This window comes from Centroberyx affinis, unplaced genomic scaffold (genome assembly GCF_046629955.1).
Source record: "Centroberyx affinis isolate AG114_WGS23_722 - 3 ecotype Tasmania unplaced genomic scaffold, CSIRO-AGI_Caff_v1 ptg001004l_1, whole genome shotgun sequence".
Classification (NCBI taxonomy): Eukaryota; Metazoa; Chordata; class Actinopteri; order Beryciformes; family Berycidae; genus Centroberyx; species Centroberyx affinis.
The window spans coordinates 213,454-238,946 of NW_027279568.1; the positions used below are offsets into that span (position 1 = coordinate 213,454).

Here is a 25,493-nt window from a genome sequence, read left to right on the forward strand (position 1 = left end):
CTCTCAGGGGGCTGGAGCTGGAGCCTGAGCCCAGCAGGGCAGTGGGGCTCCTGGGGACAGCAGGGCTCAGCCGAGCCTCTGCACCGGAAGACGGGGACACCTGGCAATATAATAAGTCACAGAAGGTCAATAATAGCAGTGGAACTGCTTCTTTCTTTTACCTATCTGTCACATTAACACATCTACAGTCCCACATGCGTATGGATAGAAAGTGTCACGTGTTGTGTAAAACAAATTGTACAATTTACTCCAAACGCGGGCCCAGTCTGCCACGTACCTCCACCTGTCTGCGTGCTGTCTTGTGCAGTGGCCCCTCTGCCACTGTGGAGACACTGTTGAGGGGCGCTGCCTTCCTTTTCACCCTGTCTGCAGGCTTCACGTTCCAATCAGCCCTCGCTGAAAAGGAAGCAAATTAATAATGGCATGTAATGGAGGGACACATACTGTACATGACTGTCCATAACAAAGAAACAATGAAATAATTCAGCTACTCTTGCAAAAACAACAGACAAAACTTAATATTAAAAACACATGTTTCGCTTATAGTAGGCTTTGTCAGGGCTACAGAACTGAATGCACGATCATCAGTAAATATATTCCATGACATCAAAGATGGCCACTTCAAGACCCATAGACCAATCATATGCCAGTTGACTGATGTATGTTCCAGAGTTGGCCATCATGGATTTCATTATGTACTGTTATTTTCAATACTGCAAGTGTTTCTGTGAGCTTGTGGCAACACATAAGGAACAAAACTAATCAACAGTTGAAGTGCTGTCTTACCAAGGGAAACTGGCTTCTTCATGCAGGGCTTCTTAGCGCTGGACGCTTCAGTGCCAAGACTCTTCCCATTTTCAGGTGCCAGCTGAGCCTGAGTTTGTTCTGCCTTCTCCCTGCGGATTTCCTCCAGGGTCTTCACTCTGACCTCAGCCCCAGCTGGGGCCACATGGCTGGGCAGGGCTGTGCTCTTGCATAGGGCTTTCTTACGAGCCTTCTTGGTCTTCTTCATTTTAGGGCTGGGGAAGTTCTCCGGGCTCTGATTTTCCTCCTGCCTTTTCTGTTTGCCGTTGGTCTCCTGATTTCCTGCCCTCATGCCTCCTTTGAGCTGAGGATCGGCTGCAGGGAGGAGAGGGGCAGGTGGAGGAGGAGCTGGTTCCTCAGGTGCCTGGTCCTCGTTCTTCGTTGGACCTGAGATCAAACAAATTACGTAGAATATCATTATTGTCTTTCACAGATGGATGTGAGATGATCTTGATCTCTTTACTTGACATTCCTAGTTTGTCTGCTTTGAGAAAGCCAACTCACCTTCAGTAGGTGGGAGGCAGACATCACCAATGCAGCGAGGTTTTTCATGGAGGAAAAGACACTGCAGCCTCTGGCAGCCGGTCTCCTGCTTCTCCCAATAGCAGGGAACCTCATTCCTGTTTTTCTGTTGGGGTGAACAAGGCACACAGCATGTAACAACATTCTGCTCAACTCCACTTACAAAGAGCTCTAAAGCCAGAATGGACCACAATGTCACAGAGCAAATTATCCCCATGGATTTACCTAGAGATTGGATCTAACTTCAGCCTGATTGGTCAACTTTCAAAGAGTAGTAAAGAAGAGGAAAACTGAAGGAAAACTGAGAAACTTTTCTCTATATAATGACACATTTCTGGAGGAAGGTAATCTGAAAATGTCCAGTTATCCCTGTAATTTAGTGTTCCTCCCAACTAATTCATTGTCCATAGTTTCTACACCTATGTAAGAACCCTGAACAACTAAATGTTTCTTTCTTTATGTTAATTTGAATACAAGGATGAACCAAATTGAGTCTTCTGTGAATTCTGTTCACTGGTAAGTAACATATTAACAGGTTTTCTGTCTGACTTTATAGATTGCGCAGTAAGTTCCTGCCAACAGGTTCAGAGGCAGGAGTGAGGCTCCTGACCCAGGTTTTAAGGGAGGCTTTTTTCTACCCTTCCGTAAATGGCCATTTAAGACACACACAGCCTGGAGTTGGCAAAGCCTGAAGGAGATAGTTCTGGGAAATCTTCAGTTTGCCATTCGCTTACCTTGATTTTCGTGTGCCGAAACGTACAGTCTGCACGGACGCAGCGTCCATCCTGCCACAGGGTGCAGATCGTCTCGGTACCCTTTGCCGCCTCGCAATGCCTGAAAAGGCAGCTCTCACCCTGCAGAATAACACACAACAAGACCATGATCTTCCATCTGTTCACCATTCATACTGTCATTACAACTGGTTGGATTTTTTTTTTTTTTTGCTCAAATGGAAGCTTTACATACTTTAGTGCAGGTGGAGTTGAAATAGAAATAGCAGTCCTCTCCAGGACTAGTCATAGTGAGGCTGCTATCCCTCGTGTAGTCCTGAAGGAAGACATGATCATGAGACAAGAGAGAAAGAGGGGTGAGTCGGTTAGAGACACTTGTCTTGTCCTATAACATCCCTTCTCTGAGGCCCTCCGAGACACCTTCATCTCCACCACACTGCTAAACATTACTGATGGCTGGTGCAACAGTGTCCTTGGGGGATTTTTATTATCATTATTATTTTATTAATGGATGGAAAAATCTTCATCTTCTTCTTGGGCTCGGTAGAACGAGGGGATGCTGTACACTTGGTGGCATTTGGGTGAAGCCAGAAGAAAAATGAGGCTAGGAAATTCAGCCTTTTAAAGATTTCAATTCAATTCAATACTTTATTGCCATGTCAGCACAGTTGATAGGAATTTGCCTCAGTGCAGCTCTTAAGAACAGACACAAAAACACACACATAAGTAAATAAAATACATAAAATAAGAACAGCAAAAACAGTTATCACATTTATACATTCAAACATACATAATATTTATATACATATCAAATATACATAACATTAAAAGTGTCAGCCCTCTCCACTATCTGGTCATTGATGACCAATGGAGGGAAGACCGCCCCACCCCTCCGGAAGTCAATTATCATTTCTTTTGTCTTAGTGATGTTTAAAACCAGGTTGTTTGCCCTACACCACTCCACTAGGACCCCACCTCAGCCCTGTAGGCTGATTCATCACCGTTCCTTATCATGCCTGCCACTGTTGTGCCATCTGCATATTTAAAAAATCTGCACAGATTCAGAATGGGATACACAATCATTGGTATATAGTGAGTACAGCAGAGGTGAGAGAATACAACCCTGAGGGGCCCAGTGTTGAGGGTCATAGGCCTAGAGAACATGTTACTTATCTTAACCACCTGCTTCCTATCTGACAGAAAATCTAAAATCCAGTTGCATAGAGACTCAGCTGTTGATTACCAAAGTGGAGGAAGAAAAGCCCAAGAAGCTGGTTTCAAACCTATACATCGATCCAAAACACTCCCCGGGAAACTCAGAGGCATTGTCAGAGGACAGACATTTGTGCACAAATACAAATGACACAGGTTGCAATTTGCACAGATGTACACTATAATGAGACAAATGACAGAACCTGACAAAAATATGCTCTCAACAACTCATATTTATGCATTTCTTGTATTTAATTTAGCCAACCAATAACCAATAATTTACCAATAATTACATTTGTAATAAGAAACCAGACCTGAGGTGTCTGTCTGTTTCTCTAGCATGAAAGCCCTCACTGGATACTGACAATAAAAATACATAAATAGCAGTATTAAATATTGTTAAAGTAAACCTCTTTCCTTACCTGTAAAATTGTACAGTTCCTCGTGTATCGTGAAATGTAGTTAGGCTTAGAAAGATAATATAACCAGAGCAAGGTGTCTGCAAATCATCATGTGAAGGCCGTCTGAAGTTGTTTCACGGGGAAGCATAGAACTCTACACAGATAATGTAACAATCACATATTCGAGTAGAGAACTCGTATTGTTGATGACGTTGTTAATAAACAATTTGGCTTGCATGGCTTACTAGTGGCTATTGGGCAATTAATGAATGAATGAATGAACAAAAATGTTAGGTATTTATTAATTTATTGATTTATTTTTGAAGTTAGCCTATTTAGCTTATTAATATACGTATTTCTATAAATATTCCCACATTTATTTGACCATTGATTCATTAATTTAGGCTATTTATTGATTTATTTATTCCTTTATTTGTTATTGCATTTATTTACTGATTCATTCATTGATTCCTTAATATGATAGACCTGGCCGTCCATACTGTCTCTTGGACTGAGTGGGTGTCTTTGGGCTTCAGTGCGGAACTGAACACGCGCCGTGGGTCTGTGGGATCTGTGCTTGTTAACTACTGTTCAAGAACCGTATTGCTTGGGGGCGGAATAACATTTCATCATCTTTATTATGAATTATCATTATTTCAAAATAAATGATTTCTTGAATTTAATTCTTTTTTTAATGCATTTGTGTATTGCGTTTATTAAGCAATTAAGCCACTCAACGTTGACACATGAACTGTTCTAAAATTACTGCGATGCACATCTTCTTGTGGCTTATTGCTTACATTCATTATATGACCAAGTATGATGGCAGATGTGAAGACCACTGCTCCGTAAGCCATCACTGTTGATTTCCACCACAACAGGTCAGTCATATCACAGTTTATAACCAATCATCTCAATAATCGGTGTTGTATTTAGACCCTGTTTGGCTCATCAGCCTGTGGTGGTCCCAAATGTTCCTCGTGAATATTTAATATGCATTCATTTAATATTAACTACAGAAAGAAAAATATTGCCTTTATCCTCTGTACAGGTTACAGCCAGGTTGCGAGGGTGTATTGAACGCAGCATTAGAGGAGCACATACGGGAACTTTGTACACTCAGACTTGCCAAGTTTGTAGGAAACCCCCTTTTAGGGATTTTAGTTTTTGGAAGGTTGTTGGTTACCATCATCGATTTATTTGTAGCCATTAACATAAATACGTAATTAGAGGATTATTTAGTACAATCTCATAATCTCACAATTAGATACATTTTAACTTTAAATATACAGAGAGAAGGATAGGGGCATTCATGTAAAATGTATCTAATATGTATCTCTATCTATCTATCTATCTATCTATCTATCTATCTGTCTATCTAGAGAGAGAGAGAGAGCGAGAGAGAGAGGCCTATGCTGTAATGTGCTGTTATTTAAAGCTTTAATGATATCTGAGGGAAAATTGGATTGTGCTGTTACAGCAGCAGAGAGAAGGATATAAATAAGAATAGAAATATGTACAGAGCATCTTCGTTGACAGATGCACAGGTTTGAAGCGGATGTGCAAATCCTACATCATTAAATGTTCAGATTATCTGGTATACAGATGGAAGAACATATGTAGAGAATGGTGTGCATGTGCACAAATATGCATTGTTAGATGTTCACATTATCAAAGACTACAGTTAAGTAATCAGTATAGATTAAACTTTATTTGTGGTTGGGATACAGCCATAATTTTTCGCATACACAGTGTTGGTCATGTTTATCATGTCAGAAGAGCTTCATAGCCTTGATATGATGCTTGTTAGACACCTTGAAAGGGGGATAACCCATGACGCATTTGGCAACCCTAACTAGGCCGCTCACGAGGTTTTCCCTTTCTCAGCACCGTGGTGAAGGGGACCAGAGCCCGGCTCGGATGGACTGGTGAAATTTATCAAATTCACCAAAGTCAGCCAATCTTTCGTGTCACTATTAAGCCACCGAAATGCCGGCATATTTTCAACGCCCAGAGAATGCTCTCAAACGAGCGAACGGTAAGTACAACCGCACCTTTTTTAGAGATGTCAAGCTTGTGGCGAGCTATCAGGCATGCAAGCTAACTTAGCTAGGTAGCTTTCGGTTGCCTCATCATCATCATGCTGCAGTGTAGCTAGACTGGCTAACGGCTAGTGCTAGCTGGAATGGCGGGGAAGCCATATTGCACAGTTAGCAGTTAGCTTGCTATCTAGGCCGTTCTCGTGGTAGTGGTCCAGCAACACGTATATTGTGTAACGTCAGTAACATCTTCCCAATTAATTGAGATGCATAATAGACAATCGTTAACGGTCTTGGTAGCTTTCTGTTGACAATGTATGCTAGTTGTCAAGGTGTAAGGTAGTCATTTTCTACACACAGTTAATGCTAACGTAACGTTAACAGCCACTGACGGGCCTAACTAACGTTACGTCAGTCAGACGTGGATTCAGCTAATAGTAATGTTTTGAGGTGTTGTAAAGTGGTGTTACTTGTTGAGATGCGATTATTAGGGTTTTTGAGTTGTTACCTTTGTCTAGTTAATTATTGACCTGTTTATTGTGGGATGTGAGCTCATTGTCCGCATCTGCTAATGTCCCTACAGAGTTTCTGGAGGTGGGCAAGAAGCAGCCTGCCTTGGATGTTTTGTACGATGTCATCAAGAGCAAGAAACATCGAACATGGCAGAAGATCCACGAGCCCATCATGCTCAAGTACTTGGAGCTCTGCGTGGATCTCCGCAAGAGCCACCTGGCCAAGGAGGGCCTCTACCAGTACAAGAACATATGTCAGCAGGTCTGTGAGAAAACTCTCCTTTTTCGTGCAGATCAGGTGGTTGTTTACTCTTTAGCCCCCTGGAGATCAAACTTAATCTCTGCCTTTTCTTTTAGGTGAACATCAAATCCCTGGAGGATGTGGTCAGGGCATACTTGAAGCTGGCTGAGGAGAAGACCGAGACGGCCAAGGAGGAGTCCCAGCAGATGGTCCTGGACATAGAGGATCTAGATAACATCCAGACTCCAGAGAGGTGAGGCTACAGAAATCAGGCTTCTGATTTGCACTTAAATCGTTGTAATGCTTCAAGTAATATGACCATCCCTGTTGTTGAATCACCCTTAACTCGATTCAAACAGACATTTTCATGTAGTTGGATGCTAATGATGCATCTGCTTATAGTGCAGCTGATTCTGAACTGATGAATGCTCAGTCACATAGTGAGGATATAAGATGGTTAGAAGCAATGAGGTAAATTGCTTATGATGGGTTATTGACACTGACACTCTTGTTATGTGACTTCAGTGTGCTCCTGAGTGCTGTGAGTGGAGAGGACACTCAGGACCGCACAGATCGTCTGCTGCTCACTCCCTGGGTGAAGTTCCTGTGGGAGTCCTACCGCCAATGCCTGGACCTGCTGCGAAACAACTCCAAGGTGGAGCGCCTCTACCATGACATTGCCCAGCAAGGTAGTGACACACATTGAATAGGCCAACCTGAAATACCTTTTGTATGCGTTTCACCTGTTTTTGTCTTCAGGTGTGTTTTTTTTTTTTTTTAAGGCCACACAAAAGTTGCTAACAATAAAATAGTCAAACATAAGTTGTATTTCTACAGGGGAATTCATATTTTTAAGTTGAGTTTCTGACCTAGTTTATGCTGTAATTTTGTCTCATAAAGTCTAAAGCTTAAATCAAAGAAAGATGTCAACCAACCTTTACCATGGGAAAATACACACAATTAGTTTAGAGGTAAAAACTTAATTTTAAATCTTTCCTGTACATAACTACATTTTTAGCTTGACAATATACTTTGAAGCAAGAGTCATTGAGCATATTTATATATTTTGCATATTTTGATTCACAGGTAAACTATGCAGTACATTTTGAAATGAATACATTCTGAGAGTCGCTTCCTAAACACTTCATTAACATGCGGTCCTATGCTCTGCAGCGTTCAAGTTCTGCCTTCAGTACACCCGTAAGGCTGAGTTTCGTAAGCTGTGTGACAACCTGCGTATGCACCTGGGCCAGATCCAGCGCCACCACAACCAGAGCACCGCCATCAACCTGAACAACCCCGAGAGCCAGTCAATGCACTTGGAGACCCGTCTGGTGCAGCTGGACAGTGCCATAAGCATGGAGCTCTGGCAGGTCGGTCAACCTAACCGTATATCCCTCAATCCTCCCTACGATACCCATGCAGTTTTCATTGGACGATTATGTCACTGATGCAGTATTATTTGATTTGTCTCTCTCCAGGAAGCGTTCAAGGCTGTAGAGGACATCCACGGCCTGTTTGCCCTTTCCAAGAAGCCTCCCAAACCCCAGCTCATGGCCAACTACTACAACAAGGTGTCCACTGTGTTCTGGAAGTCTGGTAATGCTCTTTTCCATGCCTGCACCCTCCACCGGCTCTATCACCTCTCCAGGGAGATGCGCAAGAACCTCACTCAAGAGGAGATGCAGAGGTAATTTATTCATTAGCAGTCTGTGGAGCAGTACATGACTTTTTGCTGTGGTATAGACCAGACTGGTAGTAACGGTTGCTTTCCTTCTTCAGGATGTCCACCAGGGTCCTCCTGGCCACACTGTCCATTCCCATCACCCCTGAACGCACCGATATTGCTCGGCTGTTGGACATGGACGGCATCATTGTGGAGAAACACCGCAGGCTGGCCACCCTTCTGGGCCTGCAGTCTCCACCAACCCGCCAGAGTCTCATCAATGACATGGTACATTATGCACATCAAAGAAATGAGCTTTGTGAATTGTGTTAATTATGAATAATGTCCTTGCTCCTCTTTTTTTCAAATCACCAACGCCAAAGATTCTTTCTGCTTGCTTCTGTAAACACAGACTCAGTTCCTGTTGGGACTTTGGCATTGACCTTTTCATCATGACCTTCTAAAAATTAGCTTTCTGTAATCCTTTGCTTCAGGGTGTATTAACGGAATTGTTTGTTCTATTGATTGCACTTTAGGTGAGATTTAATTTGCTGCAGTACATTGTACCTGACGTGAAAGAACTGTACAACTGGCTGGAGGTAGACTTCCACCCTCTGAAGCTGAGCGGAAGAGTGACCAAGGTAAACAAGTTGGCAACATGGAGATTGTGTAAAAAGGGAAAAAACTATTAATCTCGACACTTCTTCGATTGTGCAATTTATTTTATGGTCATTGAACATATCATTGACAGAAGAAATGCAGAGTTGAATCCTTTCTCTTGAGTTTATTTTTACCTAGATTTGAATTTTGGAGTTTAACGTCCTGCACCACATTATGGGACACAGTAGTGTGTTGTCTGATGTTATCTGTCCTGTTAGTACTATAATTATGTATATGTAAGAAATGGTCATTTCCCAACTATCCCAACTTGTGGTATTAACCCATCTTCTACCTTCTCTCCTCCTAGGTGCTGAACTGGGTGAGAGACCAGGCTGAGAAGGAGTCTGATCTCCAGCAGTACGTCCCTCACCTGCAGAGTAACACCATCCTCCGGCTCTTGCAGCAGGTGATTTCTCTTTAATCTTTTTCATTCCCCCTAAGAGAAAATTGCTACAAGTCCCATCCTGTCTTCACTGTAACGGGAGTAATATCTGTCTGATTTTGCTGCATCCACAATTTTAGGTTGCTCAGATCTATCAAAGCATCGAATTCAGCCGCCTGGCCTCCCTGGTTCCATTCGTGGATGCCTTCCAGCTGGAGCGCTCCATCGTGGATGCTGCCCGACACTGTGATCTGCAGGTAGGGTCACGTTTCTGGAGAGAAATTGTGCATTCAACATTTAGGGTTCACTATTGATACCACTTACAAACCACTTTCATTGCAATCACTCACAAAAATACAGCTATGATTTTTCCATTTGCTTATTGAGTGTGGATAACACTTTTTCAATCAGTCACCAAAACTCATTACAGTCACTTGCATTGATAATTCTGAGATATTCCCACATTAGCACTACATCTTATGTTAAGACTTAGTATTTCTCTCGTACTGTTCTACACATTTGTAACTATGTTCTATTTTCTTCTGTAGGTTCGAATTGACCACAGCTCTCGAACATTGAGTTTTGGTTCTGACCTGAACTACTCGACCAAAGAAGACTCTCCGGTTGGTCCGTTCCTGCAGAACATGCCCTCGGAGCAGATCAGGAACCAGCTGACTGCAATGTCCTCCTCTTTGGCCAAGGCCATCCAGGTCATCAAGCCTGCCTCCATCCTGGTGAGTTCATCCTTCTACTGAGAACTTGAAAACAGACACCAGAGGCATCTGGTCAGGCAACTGCAGGCGCCCAATGAGAAACCAAAATTGGTTCAGAATGTCTGGCTTGTCTTGTGGAAGAAGAGGAAATGGCTTGTTCCTCGGAAATGGTTTTGTGGCTATGGGAAGAAACAAAATAACCTGTGCAGGACTCCCTTTTAAACACAAGCCAATATATACACAAATACAGACTTTTTACATACACATAGCTTGAATACTAACAGACACATCTCTTTTGTTCAGTACTGTGTCTCATGTTGCCATGGTTTATTCTCCATTTCTGAGCTGAAATTTGGCCTAATTTGTCCCTTTCCAGCAAGAGCGTGAGGAGCAGAGCCAGCAGGCCATCGCTGCCTATCTGAAAAATGCCCGCAAGGATCACCAGCGCATCCTGGCTCGTAGACAGACCATTGAAGAGCGCAAGGAGCGCCTGGAGAGCCTGAACATCCAGCGAGAGAAGGAGGAGCTGGAGCAACGCGAGGCAGAGATGCAGAAAGTTCGCAAGGCTGAGGAGGAGCGCTTGCGCCAGGAAGCCAAAGAGAGGGAGAAGGAGCGCATCATGCAGGAGCATGAGCAGATCAAGAAGAAGACCGTGCGCGAACGGCTGGAGCAGATTAAGAAGACTGAACTTGGAGCCAAGGCCTTCAAGGATATTGATATTGAGGTAAATGTCTTAATAGTCAACTCGGTAAAATTATTCAAAATAATCAGGTAGAAGGTTACGCTGCTGAAATGGGTCAATGTAACCAAACTTCGAAAGGTGAGACTAACAGATCTATTTTGGACAGGACCTGGAGGAGCTGGACCCTGACTTCATCATGGCCAAACAGGTGGAGCAGTTGGAGAAGGAGAAGAAGGAACTTCAGGAGCGTCTGAAGAACCAGGAGAAGAAGGTAACAGAGCGATGTATCACTTATGAATCACTGTAAATAACAACCACCCATGTGGATTGGGCAATCAATTTTGTGGTTTGCTCTTTGCAGATTGACTACTTTGAGAGGGCCAAACGCCTTGAGGAAATTCCTCTCATCAAAAAGGCTTATGAGGAGCAGCGTGTCAAGGACATGGAACTGTGGGAGCTCCAGGAGGAGGAGAGGGTAAGAGTAAATCATTGCTTGAAAATTGCCATTGTTAAATCAAGGGAAGTTGATACACAGACGAGTATCAAGAATTTAAGAAAAAAAATCCTTATTTTTGTTTATAGATCAGCAACATGAAAGTTGAACGGGAGAAGGCTCTGGAGCACAAGCAGCGCATGTCCAGGATGATGGAGGACAAAGAGAACTTTGTGTCCAAAATAACAGCAGCCCGTAGCTTCATTTATGAGGTAAGACTAGTAGAGCAATTCCATTAAGTCCCGCCACCAACACTGCAGTGAGTATTGATATGATAGTAGCAGTGGTTTCAATTTCATTGTTCTGTCTTTGAAGGAAAAACTAAAAGCGTTCCAGGAGCGCTTGGTGGAGGAGAGGAAGAAGCGTCTGGAGGAGAGGAAGAAGCAACGCAAAGAGGACAGGCGTAATGCATTCTATCGCCAGAAAGAGGAAGAGGCACAGCGTATCCATGAGGAGCAGCTCAAGAAAGGTATTTTATGTCAAAGACACCGTATTATTCACAAATTCACTAAGAAATGCCACAGGAACCTATTAAGTCTACTTTTTAGCCAGAGCACTTTCTAAAGTTGAAAAAGTTCAATATTTCAAAAGTTCAAACATTTTAGAGGAGTGCTAATGATGCAACAAAGAGGCAGAGTTTAATGCTACATTATACATAGGCGGCTGACAGTTTCTAAACAACAGCAAACCAGAATGAAAATGTAGAAAGTAGTGGTAGAAATGTTGGTAGTAGTTGTTCTTCTGATCATAAAGATCAACACAGCCCATTGGCTGTGTTGTGGGAGTTTGTGATACGTATCTGACATATGGGCATAGGTTCTGTTTGCTGATGATGGCAGCTACTCCAGTTAGTCACAATGAAAACAAAGTGCACGTCCCGCTTTTTATTAGCACAAAATGCAGCTCATGCAGCCCTTTTTGTACAAAAAAGTGGTTTGAACACGCTTCAAGTTGTACTTTCCGGTTTTGTTACAGAGCGTGAGGAGCGTGAGCGTGTGGAGCAAGAGCAGCGCGAGGAGGAGGAGAGGGAGTACCAGGAGCGCCTGCGCAAGCTGGAGGAGCAGGAGCGGAAGCAGCGTGCCCGCCAGCAGGAGATTGAGGAGCGCGAACGCCGTCGTGAGGAGGAGCGAAGGGCCCCAGAAGAGAAACCAGCCAAGGTATAACTCCGCTAATTTCCTGTCAACCGTTGCTTAGATCATGCAGCTATTCACTCTTGCATTCAATTGATGGCTTGTACAGGTATGACGATACCGAATGATAACGACTGAAACATAACCTGAGTGATGGACCACAGGACAACACAATGAAATTGCATATTTATATGGACCAAATGACTTTTGTTGACAGCAAAATTTGGCCTTCAGGCCTTACTTTCAGTGATCCTGACAAATTTGCACAATGGCTCTCGATTGATCAATATATTCTTTCCTTATACAGGAGTGGGCCGAGAAGGAGGAGGGTGGTGGTGGTGGCAGTGGTGGCAGTGGTGGCGGCGGCAGCGGAGGATGGAGGAAGCGCACAGAGGGTGGTGGTGATTCAGAGTGGCGTCGTCCTGTGCCTGATAGGTATGTGGGTGTTGGCACCTCATAATTCACTCCTGCATTTTTGTTGTTTACATCCTTAAAGTATGAGGAGGTGCTCTAACGATGCCTGTGTTGTCCCTTAAGGGACTGGAGACAAGAGGGCCGTGAAGACGACAGAGAGGACAAAGACACGTCCTTCAGACGAGCAGATGGTCCCCGCAGGGGTGCAGATGACCGAGGACCCCGCCGGGGCTTCGATGAGGACCGAGGCCCCCGTCGCAGCGGCGATGAAGACCGTCCTCTGCGCAGAGGGCTGGACGATGAGCGCGGCCCACGCAGGGGCTTCGACGAGGACCGCGGTCCCAGGAGGGGAGGAGACGAGGACCGCGGCCCGAGGCGCGGCTTTGACGACGACCGCGGGCCCAGACGCGGTTTCGATGACGACAGGGGTCCGCGCAGAGGCATGGACGACTCCAGGGGTCCGAGGCGTGGGGCCGATGACGACTGGGGCGCCAGAAGAGGAGGAGATGACAGGAGAGGCATGGATGATGGGCCACGTCGTGGAGGTGATGACGCCAAGCCTTGGAAACCCCTTGGCAGACCTGGTATGCATGTATCCAGTCAGTCTCCAACTCGCATAGGTTATAGCTCTAACAAAATCTTACAGCATAATGTTTTGCTCAGCAGAAATGTATTGTGTCATGCAGGGTGACAGGCAAATGCTTCCGTTTACAGGTGGTTGGCGTGAGCGGGAGAAGGCCCGAGAGGACAGCTGGGCGCCTCCCCGCGAAGGTGGCCAAGATGAGGACGAAGAAGATGAAAGATCCAGCGACCGTTTCAGAGAGCGTCGCCCACCAAGGTGAGCTCCGACAGGCCTGTGCCAGGAATGTGATTTTTCTGTATTACTATTCTTGTAATAGTAATAATTGATACAGTTGGGCTAATGGGACGGGACCCTGTGTTCACAGAGAGGACGGTGGTGCCTGGAGGAGGGGAGGCACAGAAGAAAGTAGTGCCTGGAGAGATTCTCGCCGCGAGGACGGCGAGCGCGACGATCGCCGAGACCGCGACGATCGCCACGGAGGTGATGATCTCCGCGGTGAGCGTCGTGATAGAGACCGCCGGGACGATCGTGAACAAAGACCCCCGCCCCCCAGAGACAATGATGAGGGTAAGCAGAGCCTGCTCCAAGCTTAGCATAACATTTGCATTATATATTAGGGGCATAAGGTAAGATGGATATGAATTACAGCTTTTCCTTCAGGACGTTCCACATCATTTAGATAGAAAGTTCTAACATTATATAATGTTGCTTTTGGCTGAACATACCTTGAGCAGTAATGCTCAACATTCAAACTTCAGATTAGCATGCACTATCCTCATATGACGACAGTTCTGATATCCATGATAGTATGATCAATATATTGTAGCAGTCATTTTAGGCACGCTTCCATTTCTCTTGAGAACTCCTTTTCTGACATGGCTGCAGAAAGTGGTGTATTGTTTACAGCCACTAGATGTCACTGTTTACCTTTTTTAGATTAGTGCTACTGCATTTGCTGTACCAAAATACTGATTGAGTTGGACAAATACAAACTTAGGAACATGCAGTAGTTATTTCAACTTGATGCAGAAAGATGTACCTTTAAAATCAATACTCTCCTACTTGGACTTCTCTAGTGAGCAGTTCTGTTTCCACAGGGTCTTGGCGTCGTGGCGGTGAGGAGAAGCGGGAGGAGCGGGAAAGGCCGAGGGAGCGTGAGCGCGAAGCCGAAGGGGACAAGAACTCCTGGCGCGGTGACAAAGAAAACGTCCGTCGCACCAAGAACGAGACGGATGACGACGGCTGGACCACCGTCCGCCGCTGAGTCGCAGCACCTGCTTCTGCCTCCAAACGGCTCAAGTAGTGACGAATTGGTTTTGAAAAACAATGTCCCAATATACCCCATCAGCCAATTGGCCACAGTGGTGAATTAATGGCAAAAAGCTTCTGATGTTCATGTGTATTATTATTACCTTGAATTAAACAATTGTAGACAGTAGTATTCCAGGGGTTTTCTTTTTTCTTTTATTTCTATATTTGACATTAAGCAGGTCTTTTTTGTAACTTGTAGCATTTGCGGTCAGAACCAGAGGCCCTCCCACCACCCAAACACAATCAACCATTGAACTTGTGTGCACTTAGGCCTAATGCAAACCATCAATGTGAACCTGACTGCCCCAAGTGGTTAGGAGTGTTATTGCCACAAATACAATACAATCAATCTGGCTAAAATGAAAACCCCTGTATTTTCTCCACCTCTCGCAAGGCAAATGCATTGTATCACTGACCGCCTCTTCTACTGGTATACCTTCGCATAAACTTCATACTATGGCATAGATCAGCAGTTGTGGTGATGGGGGAATGAATAGGAATTTGTCATCTGCTTCAGTGATCTCTGCCATTCATCTCCAAATGTTTAAGATGCTTCTTAACCTCTTGAATAACTAGTGGAATTTCCATTTTGATGTGCATGCTTAGAGTATTAAATTGGTCTCACTGATATCCAGTGTGTGGTTCTATCTCACCACATTCAACTGTATGAAAGCAGGTTGCATGTGTACAGATAAAGCCTTTATTAATAAAGCAGTTTGCTCACCAATTTCTTGTCTGTTTTGTATGAAATGTTGTATTGGCATGTAGGACTACATGGCACTTCTGTTCAATCTGGTGTAGTCTATACCGAGTCATTAAAATGGACGATTTGTGCCACTGCCCTATTTATTTGATAATGAATCTAAATCATTAACTTGCACAAAGCCCCACTGGTAGATGATTGTAGCAAGGAGTAATTTGAGGTTGACATTCAGTCAAATATTATGTGATACAGTGTTAGGCTGTAAGATCTGGATAAAATAACAGTCCAGGTATCATACAGGTACAAAATGATCCTACAAATGTCTTTGTTGACTGTGAATGTAAAAAAAATATTTTAAGTCAATTTCATTCCGATACAAATTTGAACAGCTACTAATATTACTCATTATTTCTGAAGTTACATAGTTGTTACTTTAACATTTAGAGGTTTTTACAGCTAGGTTCCCAAACTTTTCAACCCCCAAATGGTTTAGACCTGGACCTCCAAGAGCACATCCCAAGGAACCACATCTGAGGAGATTTTTGTTAAGATATGACTGATTCTGAATTATATCGGCTACCTGTCTATACTGTAGTTGGGGAGAGTGAAACCTTTGAACACTGCTGAAGAATAGTGACATTTACCAATTATTAATTTTGCTGTGGACCCACTGGATAACTCTCAAGGACCCCTGGAGGTCCCTGGATCCTAGTTTGGGAACCATTATAGCGCACTTTCACCTTGCATCCACTAGAGGCCGGTAAAGCACCGTGGAGAGGACCGGCACGGTCCACAGTGTGAGAGGAGTCACAGTGTGTCAGTCTAACCATGGTCAGCAGTCAACTCAGTGTAAAACTGAGCAAATATAAACACACAGGCAGTGGTCAATATGCAGTCAGTAGGAAAACAATTCATATGCTGTTATGGCTGTTAAAAAAAACCTCTTCACTCGGCGGAATATTTCCTTAAAAATGATGTTTGTCCTGTGATAACCAATGGCCTTGAATTAGGTTGCTTTAGCCCGATTTATAGGATAGACTATATGTTGAAATAATAACAATAACAATAATAATACGAACAATAACAATAATAATAACAATAATCATAATACAATTATTATTACTACCACATAAGTGAGATGAATCCGCTGACTGATATTTAATAGGCTACAAAATAATAACCTATCTAAAAAAATAAAATGGACTGCGCCATCGCAAATAAGAGACTTTTAACCTCCAGTGATTCCCCATAGTGCTGCAGCGAGGGTTTCTGTAAGCGTGTCCAATAGGGCTTATTGTGTGTCGCACAGTGGCTGCTGTTCTGACAGGTTTGGAAGCCCATTTCATTTCTTAGCTCGTATTTTATTCCATAGAGACCCTTGACCTTCCCTCACAACAAAAACAAAACAATAAAAAAACAAGTAGGCTAGCCTTGTCCATAAGCTGCTTTAAATAATAACCCTAACCCTAACAACAGCGACTATAATAATTGGCTATAATAATGGTTAATAATAACAATGACATAATAACAGTCGGCCTAATAATAATAATAATAATAATAATAATGATAATTATAATAGTAATAACAATAATAACAATAATAATAATAATAATGATAATAATAGTCGGCATAATTATAATAATAATAATAATAATAATAATAATAGCCTAATAATAATGTCCAACATTGAACATTTTGTCGCCTATTACAGTCGTAGCCTACGATCCATATAACGGCAAATGAAACTGAAATGAGGAGTCACCTAACATAAACACGTACAAAAATCTCAACTGGATTGATATTCATTTTGAAATGGAAGTGCTGCATCGTGGCGAGTTATTAAGTAACATCACGAGGATAACTCCAGGTATTAGAGTGTATTATTTATTTAGGAAGGCCTAAGTGTTGGGAGTCAGCAGAGCCTCAGGTTCAGGTCCCTTGTGTTGGGCTGCCGCTCCTCTGCACGCGTGTGTCTGATCCATACAGCGGGCTGACAGCCTGTAGTCACACAGGTAGGCTTCTCCAATACACACCTGCCCGTTCTGGGCTTGAATAACGCGCAGGCACTGTGTGACACGTTGACTCCTCAGTGGAAATGTCTCATTGAATTTTGAGCATCCTGTCAATCTTCACGCCATCTCGTACAGTTGACAAAAAGCCCCAAATCGTTGCTTGTTTGTGACTCCAATATCGTCCCGATATTCCAGCCAATGGAAATTAAGGGAGTCTTCAATTTCCAACAAATCCTAAATAGAATCGGGGGGGGGGGGGGGCAAAAATGAAGACGCGGAGAAACGAAGCGACGAAGCGAGAGCGGTTTGTGTGCGTTAGCCCAGTTTTAAAAGCAAAGATAGAAACCAAACAGGGAAATAAATGGAGGCCGAGTGGCAGTGCAATTAAGCTGCTGGGCCAAATGAGCTATATGTTTTATACTGCGTGCTGCACAGCCTCAAAATACACTTTAACACAGCCGAACTCATGTTTGCGCAACATTGTTGTGCACAGGCCTCATAATTTGAAATAATCACTTACTAGTAACCCTGCATGCCCCCCCCCCCCCCCCCCCCCCCCCCCCTTCTCTCCAAGTCAGTCTGAAACTGTCATAGGACTTAAATGCAAACGTAAGTACCTTGAGCTTTTCTACTGGTTCAGATGAGTGTGTTAAAATGTCCTGGAGATCTGTGTGTGCCTGTGTGTGTATGTGTGTGTGTGTGTGTGTGTGTGTGTCGGGTGTCAGTGCGCGCGCGCGCGGGGGTCTCTCCTCTGGACGAATCCGTTCCGTGTTGCGCGTTCGAGTCCGCCTCTCCGCGCCCCTGTTTCCCATTGACGCACTTTAAAGCGTCTTCCCCTCTCCACCTTAAGGCGAGCAGCAGCAGCAGCGACCAATCACCATGCCATTACAGCCTTCAGAGGAAGCTGTTTATGGGACTGCAGCGCTAATTAGGCTCATGAACTAACAAATCTGCCTGCACAAAACCGGCGAGGAAAACGATCACATCCATGGATTAGTCTGGGAGTAGCCGACCACTTTTTATTTTTGGCTTTCTCGACCACCGCCGCCGTTTTCCCAACTTATTTACTGCGCAGAAACTTTCCCCCTTCTTGGGTGTGGAGTATTTTTTAAGCGAGAGCGCCTGCGACAACTTCAACTTAAGCTGGGGAATCTGGACTATCAGACCATGTTTCAACCTACACCCAAGAGGTGTTTCACTATAGAGTCTTTGGTGGCGAAGGATAATCCTCTACCGGCGTCCCGGTCCGAGGAGCCCATCCGGCCAGCGGCTCTCAGCTATGCAAACTCCGGCCAGATGAACCCGTTTCTGAACGGCTTTCACTCCGGCGGCAGGGGCGTCTACTCTAACCCGGACTTGGTGTTCGCCGAGGCGGTCTCTCATCCGCCCAACTCCGCCGTCCCGGTGCATCCGGTGGCCCCGCCGCACGCGCTGGCCGCTCACCCACTTTCCTCCTCACACAGTCCGCACCCTCTTTTCGCCAGCCAGCAAAGAGACCCTTCAACTTTCTACCCCTGGTTAATACACAGATATAGGTACTTGGGCCACAGATTTCAAGGTAAGTTCGAGCGCTTCGTCTTTGGCTCACTTTTACGCACGAAACGCGCCGAGCGGCAGGAGAATGATGTATGATTTTTCCTCCCTCCATCATTGCTGACAACAGGCTGCAATATAGATGGAATTAAAAGTGTGTGAAGCTGTAGTGGAGAGTAGTCCAGTGGTTTTAAAGCCTGCCATCTTCCCTGACCGGGCCGAACAATGCACACATATTGTTAAAGGTTATTTCGTTCAAAATGACGAATCTCTGATGCATGTCTTTATTTAAGCCTCTTGGATAAAGAAGCCTGAATAAAGAAATGATGCTTTCCATGCCTTCTAAAAACGTTTCGCCCCTTGAGTGTCTGTTTAAGGCTAAAAAATACACCACTACTATATGTGAAATGTCAATATGCAGTTGGGCCTGTATATATATTTATATGGCTCTTTCGATTCCCTGTATTTTGTGCTAAAGGCTATTTCACGTTTTCACTACATCGATGTAATTTTTTGTTTTGTTTTTAAAGGGAAAAAAATAGAAAACAATTCTGATGGCATGGGCTTTTTTTTTTTGGCTGTTGCTAATTTCTTGCGGGACTGATTAGACTGAAATGTGTGGTAATTTAATTTTGAATGACTAAGTTGACTTGGCCTGTGTGCTATAACAGTAGACTACATGCTTATTAATGCAGGCAATTATATTCGTTCTGCTTTTGCTGGTTGCACATTTTTATAGTATTTCTGTCAACAATTATAGTTTATTTTGCTAGCATGCTCTGACAAATTAAAGGAGTTAGGAATAGAGGAGACGTTTCTATTTTGAAGGAATAAATATATTTACTGTAAATCATTTTCTAAACCTGTTTTTTCTTGCTGCATATTGTATTTAAATGGTTATAGAACTATATGCAGCTTCCATTTTACAAATGATTTCTGTTTACCAAGGCTATTTTTGAACTAATTTAATTAGGATTATACCTCTAGTCTCTGCCATTGTATTGTTCCCCCTTTCCTTCATGCGGGTGGGTTTCATTAAGGTTAGATGACGCAAGGCTATATTTGCAATAAGCACAAGTGTTCATTATACACACACTATTGGCTAAATAAACTCTCTATTTTTTGTCAATGTCTAAATTCTCCCCACACATAATGATCATGCGATATTTCAGTCTTATCCTCACTGTTGGTTTATTGGGCTGCGTAGGCCTGGAAAAGTTGCTGCTCTGCTGTTGATGTTTGCTGTAGAAATGTTATTGCCTCATAAAAAACAAGAAAGGTCCTAACGGATCCCCGTTTTTCTGGTGGTTTCCAGGTAATGAAACGAGTCCAGAGAGCTTCCTTTTGCACAATGCACTGGCCAGAAAGCCCAAAAGAATCCGGACAGCTTTTTCACCTTCGCAACTTCTGCGGCTTGAACACGCATTTGAGAAAAACCATTACGTGGTCGGAGCAGAAAGAAAACAGCTCGCCCACAGCCTTAGCCTCACAGAAACTCAGGTAAGGAACACACACTCTTTCCCAGTTAATTACCTTCACGTTAATCCATATTATTTCACCAAAAATCAGCAAACTGCAGCCTGCTTTGCGCTTATTTTATTTTCAAATTGAACTTTGGTGATATTGCAGCTTGCTTAATTGTGGCATGGTGTGGCTGATGGTGCAGGCCTTTTTGCAGCTGACAATTATATTTATTTGAAAAAGGAAAAAAAAACAAAACATAATATTTTTCTCACAGTCTGGCTGATGGCACATGTGTGTTATTTCCTTCTCTTTCTCTTTGGCACCGTGCGTCCTGGAAGCACTAAACCAGGCCGCTGTGACTGTTAAACTGGCTGGATATTAACGCATATAATGAAATAAGAGTCCCAGACTGCAAAACAAAATTCAAAATGAATGAGGCACCTAATGGAGTCCACGTAGCGAGATCCGCAAATGAATGTTGTCAATCGAAGACAGAGGCTTTTCTGTTGGATCAAATCCACCGTCATTGTATAGGCCTAACCTCATTTTAGGAGGGGTTGAATTACTTTGTTTTGGGGGGAGAATGTTGCCTTTCAAAATGGAGGGCAAATTAACCAGTTAACCATTTTATGGGATAGGCGATACAAAGAATGAGGCGGGTTCAATGAATTCCCCTTGCCATATTTAAGATGCTGTTTGAGCCCATCAGCCGCTGTCTTTTGTCCGCTGTGTCTCTTTTGGAAGCGGGGCCTTTCGAGGGGCTGAAGGGAGAAATGAACCATCACCTACTTCAATTAGCCGACTGAAGGCATATTAAATGCACCTCAGTTGCCATATTAGACCGAAGGGGCTGCGGCTAACAAAGCAGCAATAGACAATTTATCGATTTAGACGCTGTGAATTCCCGGTGGTATTATTAAAACAAGATAGGTCAGTTTACTCGAACGTGTCAAAATAGATTTTTGAATTTGTGAAACCCTCCTTTATTTCCTTTTTATCCCCATACTAGAATAGAATGGGATGTTATTCACTGTATCTGACCTACTTTACATGAAGCGTCCAAAGTTTGCTCAGACATCAAATGTTTGTGGGTCCAAATGCATAAATAATTACACTTTTGCCTATAATTTGCTTATTTCCATTCGCTCAGTATTGCAGGGCGAGTATTGCAGGGATGTAGAGGGGGATAAAGCCACTAAACCCAGTGTATTATATATTTACCCACCATTTTAAGGCTGAGTTAAATATTTATGCTGTAAATTCGTATTATATATTATAGTAAGCAGTAGCAGTAGTGTAAGTTATATGAGGATTGGCTCATTTAAGGAAAAGAGAAGCAGGAATTAATGTTTTTCTGAAAATATAGCTGATTTTTGTTTATATTGGTGGTTGTTTGCCTCATGATGATCACCGACTGGAGGTGATAGTTTACCTTTTTATTTACCACATCACTGCCTGACTGTACTGTACGTCGCCCTGTTATCCAAACAAGGTTTCCTTTTTTTACGCGTGGTTTTTACGCACAGGCCAATCGCGGCTGATCTCGTGATACTGATCGAGGTTTCGTTTTCCCCCCTTTCAGGTAAAAGTGTGGTTTCAGAACCGGAGGACCAAGTTCAAACGGCAGAAGTTGGAGGAGGAGGGCTCGGAGTCGCAGCAGAAGAAGAAGGGGACGCATCACATAAACCGGTGGAGACTGGCGACTAAGCAGGCGAGCCCGGAGGAAATCGATGTCACCTCAGACGATTAAGAGACTTTATAACGCGTCCGAGGGAAGGAGGACATGGATAAAGGAAGCCGTGTAGAGAGACAGTGAGAGGGTAAAAAAAAAAGCCAATGTCACATTTCAGATCTCCGGAGATCGGCAGCTGAGGGTGAGAGAAACCCGACTGGTGGCACTGCCGCCACTGTACGCGGGTCTGTCAATCCGTATCCGAATTACCCAGGAAAATGTGATTGACAGTGTCTCAGTCCACCTACCTGACCCCCTTCCACGCACCAACCCACCACTACAAATACCCCCATCAACCACCCCGATTTTATTTTCCTCCAATTCACATTGGACATTTGCACTTCTAAAGGTTTTTAAAAAACGTTTCCACTCAAGATACCAAAATACAAAACTGTTTATTTTTTTTTAAATTTTATTTTATTTAATTTTTTTTTTGTAAAACTTGAATTGCATGGTCTAGTTTTTTCCTGGTAGTTGTTTTAATTTGACAAAATTTTTCTCCCCCCTTGAAAAAAGAAAAGAAAAAAAATAATAACATTTTTGTTTTTCCACTCTATTTTCCAACTGAGAGATGTCGTGCTTCTTCTTTTTACAAAGTGTGCAGTCTTTAATTAATGATTCTCGTGTAAAAGTGATTGTGAAAACATATGAAGTAGCGGTGCTGCGTTATAGTGTTTTTTTTTTGTTTTTTTTTTAAAGAAAAGAGAACAAAAATGAATTTGGAAAAAAAAACTTTCTAAAAGTTTCTCATATACCACAGATCTAAAGTACTTAAAGGGAAGGTATCAGGACATTCCTTTAACCTAAAGCTTTACCAATCCGTCGCTGTGGCCCCAGCCTACTGTCAGGACTTGACCCTCCAGTGAAAGTTGCCACGAAGGACTAAATGCAAGAAATTGAGAAAACTTCAAGCACTGAGCGTATTCCATGTACAGAAATGCTAAAAGTTAATGTTTCTGTTAAACCCTCTTTTACAGAATGTAAATAATTTTTGTGTTTGTGTTAAGTTTGCTACAATTTTAACACAAAGTATACTTCCAAGAAGTATGTAATTGTCAATATTTTGTCAATAAAGTTTTATCAATATGTTGCGCGCAGTAAAAGTAGAGGCTTTTGATTTTAGAGCAGTTGAATGGAGGCCTGCGCATTAACAACATGCGCTTCTAACAAGATGGAGCCTGTAGCTCGATATTTGCACTTTATTCTTATTATCTGCCTTCAAATAGAATAATTTCTAAAGGGTTTATGCTGACGTTTGGTGATGTGGCGTTGGGACTTTGCGGAGTTTGATTTAAACGCACGCACCAAAATGCTGCAGCCTATAATTTGCTGGTCTCTGCTCTGCATTTGTTTCTCAGTGTGATAGACGGCATTAGTTTTATTTTGAGGGGCTAACGTCTGGTCCGCTCGAGCTACAAAGAGTCCCTACAAGCTTTTGTGAAAGTGCAAATCAGTTTAGGCAATTATCATGCGAGTAATATGAGGGGGAAAGGGGATGCATTGCCCAGTGGTCCACTTTAATCTCTTAATCCACGGATCCAAGGGGGCTTGGTTGGACATAATTTAGTACAATCTGACTACCCCTCACGACGCGATAAGGGAAGGTTGCAATGTGCCGCAAAATGGGATCTTTGTTTAAAATCTTGTCTTGTAGGCTGCATCGTGCTGCAAGCTGCTGCTTTGAATTGAACGGAAACATTACTGCAGCACTTGTTTTGGAGCCTGCACGCACTGTGGGCTAAAATCAAAAAAAGATGCACAGGGTTATTTACAGCAGGGAAATTATTCCATATATATCCACAAACAAAACAACAGCAAAACACTGAACACAGCAGCTCAAATAATTAAAAATCGGACAAAATTCAGCTAGGTTATGAATTTGGCTTGTGAATATATAACAACACCAACTTAAACGTTTAATGGTGCGAGGTGAATGTGTTTGTGTTATTGTTTCACAAACTGAAAATGCGTTTTTTCTGGTTTGTGGAAGGAGGGGAGGGAGAGGGGGGGTGCATGGCACAGACTAAAAAAAACTATATAGGGAATTCTTAATCGGCCCATAGATTATAACAGCAATAAAAATCTTTAGAGAATACCATTAGCTTTGGAAAAAAACCCTAAAAGCTTTATTACAAACCCAGCTTTGAAATAGGGGGGATTAGAGGACTGAAAGGGTCCCACAATAGTTAGAAGAAAAGGTTTCATGCTAATGAGGTTAATGCCCTTTGTATCTCCGGACTCCACAACTTCATTACTCCTATCTCGGGCAACACCGAGCGGCTCAGAGCCTCACAATCCACTCGAGCTTTTCCCTACCCTGCCTATAAAGAAGGATTTGATAGCAGTCCTGTTCAAACTAGATAATTATATCTTTTCAAGTTGGAATTAAGATAAAGAAAGTGCAGTGGAGGCGGTGAGCCTTGATCCGCCGCAAACAAATTTGGCGCACTCTCTCCCCCTCTGTGCGCCTCAATGGACACAGACAGGAGACAGGACAGCCCTCTCATTAGAACTGGCACTAATTTTATTAATTTCTTACGCGTTTGATTTTAACCAGCAAATCTTTTTTTTATTCTATTTATTTATTTCAACGGTGGCTAGGTTTGTAGGAGACGCAATTAAATATATTTTGCGCACACGAGAAATTTGCAATTCAGATGTCAGTGAAACATGTCAGTTTAGGTTTGTCACATTTAAAAGCATAATTTAAAAAAAATGTAAAGCTCGGACCGTGCTCCTCCTGACCGGCTGTGGGTTTATTTTTAAACTTGCTAAATTAAATTGCAGCTACTCTTTATTCTAGAGGCACTTCTCAAATATTTCATCATTAAATCTGTAAATATGTTGTCCTAAATGTAAATTCTGGCCATATATACACTTGTAACTGTCTAGGCAAACATGATAAAAAAACAAAAAACAAAAAACAAAACAAGCATTGCGCGTAGAATATACTGGTTGCAAACCATTGGGCCTGTCTAATATTTAGACTCAGCTTATAGTTTTTTTTTTATTCTATACGCACTTGTCTTTGCGCATTATGGCGCAGTTTGAGACTATAAGGTCACATAAATATAATTGGATTGGACAGAAGTCAGATTGTCTGTGCGGGGCAGTGTGTTATGATCTGAGGTCAGATTATTTTTGCAGACAGTCACGCTGTGCGTTAAGGGCCAGAGCGGGGACCTTTAGTGACCCGCTTATCTAACCTTAAGATGCTCTGCTCCATCCAGGGGCCAAAGAAACCATAAATCATCAGAGCCGCTGCGCTCACTGTTGACCGAGTTCGACTACTGCGCTATAGATTGATGGCCATATTGATAATTCCTATAGATATTCACGACTGAGCCGCTTTTGGAGATCCACGTGGACGTAGCTGCGCGCCCGATTGCATAAAACATTCAGCCCTGCGACGTGAAATGATTATCCGTCATTGAAAAGAGTAGTCGGTCCTATCAAATGACCCCACTGACCCAAAACCTCTAATCTGCAATTAGTAGGTATAATTACCTCCGCTGACACCGCTAATGCGAATAGTAGCTGAGGAAGGGAATAG

The 25,493-nt window shown here is 43.0% G+C and overlaps 2 protein-coding genes across 6 annotated transcripts; both read left to right on the plus strand.

The window, feature by feature from the left end:
• Positions 1-5,548: 5,548 nt before the first annotated feature.
• On the plus strand, positions 5,549-15,223 carry eif3s10 (eukaryotic translation initiation factor 3, subunit 10 (theta)). Of its 5 annotated transcripts, none has more exons than XM_071522590.1 (23): positions 5,549-5,708; positions 6,293-6,483; positions 6,579-6,715; positions 6,988-7,151; positions 7,636-7,835; positions 7,944-8,152; positions 8,245-8,416; positions 8,665-8,769; positions 9,096-9,194; positions 9,311-9,427; positions 9,719-9,904; positions 10,260-10,607; positions 10,732-10,836; positions 10,927-11,040; positions 11,148-11,270; positions 11,374-11,527; positions 12,034-12,215; positions 12,496-12,520; positions 12,563-12,623; positions 12,726-13,186; positions 13,317-13,440; positions 13,550-13,752; positions 14,262-15,223. In XM_071522590.1, exons 1-23 carry the CDS (start codon positions 5,660-5,662, stop codon positions 14,447-14,449), a joined length of 3,717 nt encoding a protein of 1,238 aa, XP_071378691.1. In that variant the 5' UTR covers positions 5,549-5,659; the 3' UTR covers positions 14,450-15,223. The 5 variants fall into 5 exon arrangements, with proteins under 5 accessions (XP_071378691.1, XP_071378692.1, XP_071378693.1 ...); XM_071522591.1 differs by having other exon boundaries at positions 14,283-15,223; XM_071522592.1 differs by having other exon boundaries at positions 12,499-12,520; positions 14,283-15,223.
• Positions 15,224-18,378: 3,155 nt separating this feature from the next.
• emx2 (empty spiracles homeobox 2) lies at positions 18,379-21,958 on the plus strand. Its single transcript, XM_071522609.1, has 3 exons — positions 18,379-18,769; positions 20,060-20,244; positions 21,791-21,958. Exons 1-3 carry the CDS (start codon positions 18,379-18,381, stop codon positions 21,956-21,958), a joined length of 744 nt encoding a protein of 247 aa, XP_071378710.1.
• Positions 21,959-25,493: the final 3,535 nt, after the last annotated feature.

Bases quoted from the DNA above. Each gene is read 5' to 3' on its own strand.
- eif3s10 (XM_071522588.1), top strand. From the start codon at position 5,660: ATGCCGGCATATTTTCAACGCCCAGAGAATGCTCTCAAACGAGCGAAC. The intron at 13,187-13,316 runs GTATGCATGTAT...TTCCGTTTACAG, and splicing joins GAAACCCCTTGGCAGACCTG to GTGGTTGGCGTGAGCGGGAG. The intron at 13,753-14,261 runs GTAAGCAGAGCC...GGACTTCTCTAG, and splicing joins CCCCAGAGACAATGATGAGG to TGAGCAGTTCTGTTTCCACA.
- emx2 (XM_071522609.1), top strand. From the start codon at position 18,379: ATGTTTCAACCTACACCCAAGAGGTGTTTCACTATAGAGTCTTTGGTG. The intron at 18,770-20,059 runs GTAAGTTCGAGC...GGTGGTTTCCAG, and splicing joins CTTGGGCCACAGATTTCAAG to GTAATGAAACGAGTCCAGAG. The intron at 20,245-21,790 runs GTAAGGAACACA...CCCCCCTTTCAG, and splicing joins TTAGCCTCACAGAAACTCAG to GTAAAAGTGTGGTTTCAGAA.